The sequence below is a fragment of the Pteropus vampyrus genome, unplaced genomic scaffold (genome assembly GCF_000151845.1).
Source record: "Pteropus vampyrus isolate Shadow unplaced genomic scaffold, Pvam_2.0 Scaffold571, whole genome shotgun sequence".
NCBI lineage: Eukaryota > Metazoa > Chordata > Mammalia > Chiroptera > Pteropodidae > Pteropus > Pteropus vampyrus.
Window position 1 is genome coordinate 237,519 of NW_011889352.1, and position 3,775 is coordinate 241,293.

Below are 3,775 nucleotides of genomic sequence, written 5' to 3' on the forward strand. Positions count from 1 at the left end.
GTTTCAGAGAGCCAATAATCATAGCATAGTTTAAAAGTAATTTTAATTATGCCATGCAACTCTGACAAAATATTCTAAGGAAACAGAAAATTGATTATTGAAATTCTCAAGAAAAACAATTGTTTCATAAATAACATTTCAAACAATTTAATTATTAAAACCTCATTATTGACATATATTTATTAATTTTATATTTTAAAGTCAAGTTACTTTTATTTATACTTTAGACTTTAGCCCAGAAAACTTATTTTTCTTTATATTGAAAAAATAAAACATAAAAACTCTGAATTGAAATTCCATACACCATGGGAAAGCAATTATAAAGTATGAAAGAGAATTCATAAAATCATAATAAATCAATAATAAAATGAAGGCACAACATTCAATTATTCAGAGGCACAACATTCAATTATAAATACAGCCTATGTTATAGAAGACAGTACTTGTATCTTTTGTAACACAAGGTTAATATTTAAACTTAAAACCACTAGAATCTTTATAACAGTGTACATGAGAAGCATTTTCTTTTCTCTATAGGGGAAGAAAGACTGCAAAGTTTTTGCCTACTCAATTTTTTATTAACTAATATCAAGTCTCAAATGTTTAAGAAACTGATAAAACTGGTCAATGGAAATAAGATTTTAGTTTTTACTCTGAGGAAGAGGATTACAAAAATTGATCCAAGCAAATTCATGAGTTATAAAACAAAAAGTAAGAAAGTATTCAAACTATAGAGCAAGATTTGAAGATGACAGAGCTGACAACAAAAGAGGGTTTATGATTATTTCATATAAAAGCTAACAAATATACTTAATAACATTGTAAAAGGGTCACTGAAGCACACAATGTCTTGAATATGAGAACTGAAACTGTAAAAGAAAAAAAAAAATCTAAACATCTACACACATCTTTCTTCCCCAAATACTTTTGTTACTTGAGGATGCAAGTTTTTAATCAATAAAACTTAATAAACTATTAATAACTATTTCTAGAAAATAAGTATTCTTTTAATAGAAAATACTTATTGCAAAAAGTCTAAGAGATATATATTTAAAGAGAATACAGGTTGTCACATTTTTTTTCTTAGCTCTATAGGCATGAGTATCTGAAACAGGTTAGCTAACCTCTCCTATATAGAAATACAATATTACATGATATCTGCCACTTCTTTCTATACCTCAGGAAATAGACCCACATAATTTGGAAAATTACTTATTTGATTTTGAAATGGAAAGCTCAAATATTGACGTCTCAAAATATCTTGGCAATATTTTTAAATTTCAATATACTCAAATGTATAGTACGTAATTAAGGAGAAGCTATGTCGTTAAAAAAAGACACTTGATTAGGAATCTTAGTTCCAACTCCACCTTCATTTACCTAAAGTTTTTGTTCAAATCATTTAATTACTCTAGGCCTCAGCTTCCTAATCTATGAAAAGAGGCAGCAAAACTAGATTACCTCTAAGATTTACTGTAACTATTGATATTTAAAATATGTTCTTAGTATAATTAGCTCATAAACAAAAGAGAATCTCATTAATTTAAATTTACTAATTTAGAATCTGATAAGAAGAGAGAAAGTAAGGAAGAGAAAGAAGAGTGGATTATAATATAGTATTGTTCTAACAGTGAATACTAAAGGTAAAACATCATTTTCACCATGAGAGGTAGCAGCAAAATTCTTTAAAGCTCATGAAGCTTTCATAACAGCAGTCTAAAAGATGTAAACAGTGGTTAATCATTCTTGTATTTACTTTGAGCAAACAGTTTAATTAAACAGAAGTCTCACTTCCTCAATACCTCTTATCTCGGATTTAAGAGTTCAGAACTACCTGATAAGAAAAATGACCCAGGAAAAAAAATGCCTGGGTTTATTCCTTCCAATTATGTTGTATATATGACAACAGTGGTTCTCGATTTTCTTTCTGCTCCATGCTATTCATATGTACAACTTGTTCTCATCACTGACTGTAATTCTCAGCCAGAGACGGAGAGTGGGAGATGGAGGGGCTCATCGAACTCTGAGTGTAAGGGCAGAGGAGTTGTCTAGAGGAAGAAGACACCCCGCCATGCCAATACTGGTATGTCCCACAACCTGACCTTACTTGATAGGCCAACTAATGAGACTTTACTGTATGCCAGCTAGGTAAAATACTATTATCTTTCAACATTAGAGCTTTAATATTTGACCACACTAAAACAAAATTTTAAAATAAGCCGCAAGTAAAAGTCTATATAAGACTATTTTTTTTTCTTTGTAAATAATTCAATGGAAGCTACCCAGAATTGCTAAACAACTGTAAGTGGTATTGAAGACAACGCTATTATCATTAGCAACAAGAATTACTTTTTATGTCTTTTTTTAAAAAAAATCTCTTCCTGCCCTTATAGTTCAAAAGAACCTGACTATATAATGACTTTAAAAGTACAGAAAAAAAACTTGCTACCTTCTGAATCAGGATCTCCAAATGGATTTAATTCTGCTATATCAGGATCACCAAATGGATTTAAATTCACAGTGGCCAAGTCCTTTTCCGCTTCATCCATAAAGTTAAGTTTGTTGATAAGTTCTGAAAATAAACATATGTGTTAGAGTTCACTATGGTTTCAGTAAAGCATAACTTTGATCATTCATGAAATATTTCAACTTGTATAAATTCACATTAATAATACCTGCAAATAATAAGATACAGCATTTTACCAATGATAGAATGCCATTCAAGTATTTTGTAGCATACCAACATTTTCATATGAAACAAAATAAATATGCATATTAATAGAAAAATTATATCAGATAAACTTTTGTCTGAATTTAATTCAATCTAATAAAAGAGTACTGATAGATTTTTAGTAAAACATCCTTCAGTCTTAAATATAAATAATTCAAATGAGTTTAATCTAAGCAAATATCTTAAAAACAATATAGTTACAATATACAAGCTAACTAAAGCAATACTGTCATGTTATATGACCAATTATTATCTTATGTTTTAAAATAACCATCTAACAAGGATCCTGATACAAGGCTTTGCTAAAGATGGTCAGTTCTGTTATGTTGTTGCCTGTTGGTGCACTACAAATTACCAAAGAAAACATTCAAGGAAAAGCACAAAGACAAAACTGACAGCTAAATACAGACAGAAGTCAAGAGGTAGCAGGTCACAGTAAATAAAGGCAATCAGAAGCAGAAAGAAAGGAAGAAAGCTCTTAAACCTTCAGAGGAACTGGCTGATTTAGCTGAAGGCATATTTGCTTGCTTTATGCAGTCATCTTGATCTTCATCTAAGCTGCTCAGAGCATTCAATTGGTTTACAATTTCTGTAAACAGAAGCCAGTCGAGACAAATGTAAGGTAAGGTCATTTAATTAAAGAGCAGTAGAAGCATGCTGTTACTTAAAAAGACAAAGAGAGGGGATGTTCGGTTAATCAAGAGAATAATACACTCAGAGGATGTTATTTTGATGAACTATAACAGATGTATTTAACTGAAAGTTATGCTGTACTATTTTAGATGGAAAACGTTTTATTGTTAAAACATATTATTAATGGAAAACCTATGTTAAACACAAAACAAAGATAATTCAAGAGGCTGACATTGGCTTTCAGTAACCACATTTTGCATTTTTAAAATAGTGCTTTAAATGCATATGTTAAAAACAATTTAAAAATCCTCTGATACCACAGAAAATATGTACTATTTGTTTACAAAATTCTAAATTTAAAGGTTTAAAGAATATATACGCATGAATCATGAAAATAAGCACCTGCTCATT

The 3,775-nt window shown here is 29.7% G+C and overlaps 1 protein-coding gene across 10 annotated transcripts in view; it reads right to left on the bottom strand.

The window, feature by feature from the left end:
* EHBP1 (EH domain binding protein 1) overlaps positions 1-3,775 on the bottom strand; it is a 322,192-nt gene that overhangs the window by 173,569 nt on the left and 144,848 nt on the right. The window contains exons 1-2 of one of the 10 annotated variants that reach the window (XM_023525563.1): positions 3,216-3,378; positions 2,450-2,572 (exon numbers count right to left, since the gene is read on the bottom strand). The exons of 8 other annotated variants lie outside the window; for them this stretch is intronic. In XM_023525563.1, the coding sequence (XP_023381331.1) occupies positions 2,450-2,572; positions 3,216-3,363 (271 nt within the window). In that variant the 5' untranslated portion in view covers positions 3,364-3,378. Of the gene's footprint in view, positions 1-2,446; positions 2,573-3,215; positions 3,379-3,775 lie in introns of those variants that run through there. One more of the 10 variants, XM_023525561.1, reaches the window with a different exon arrangement.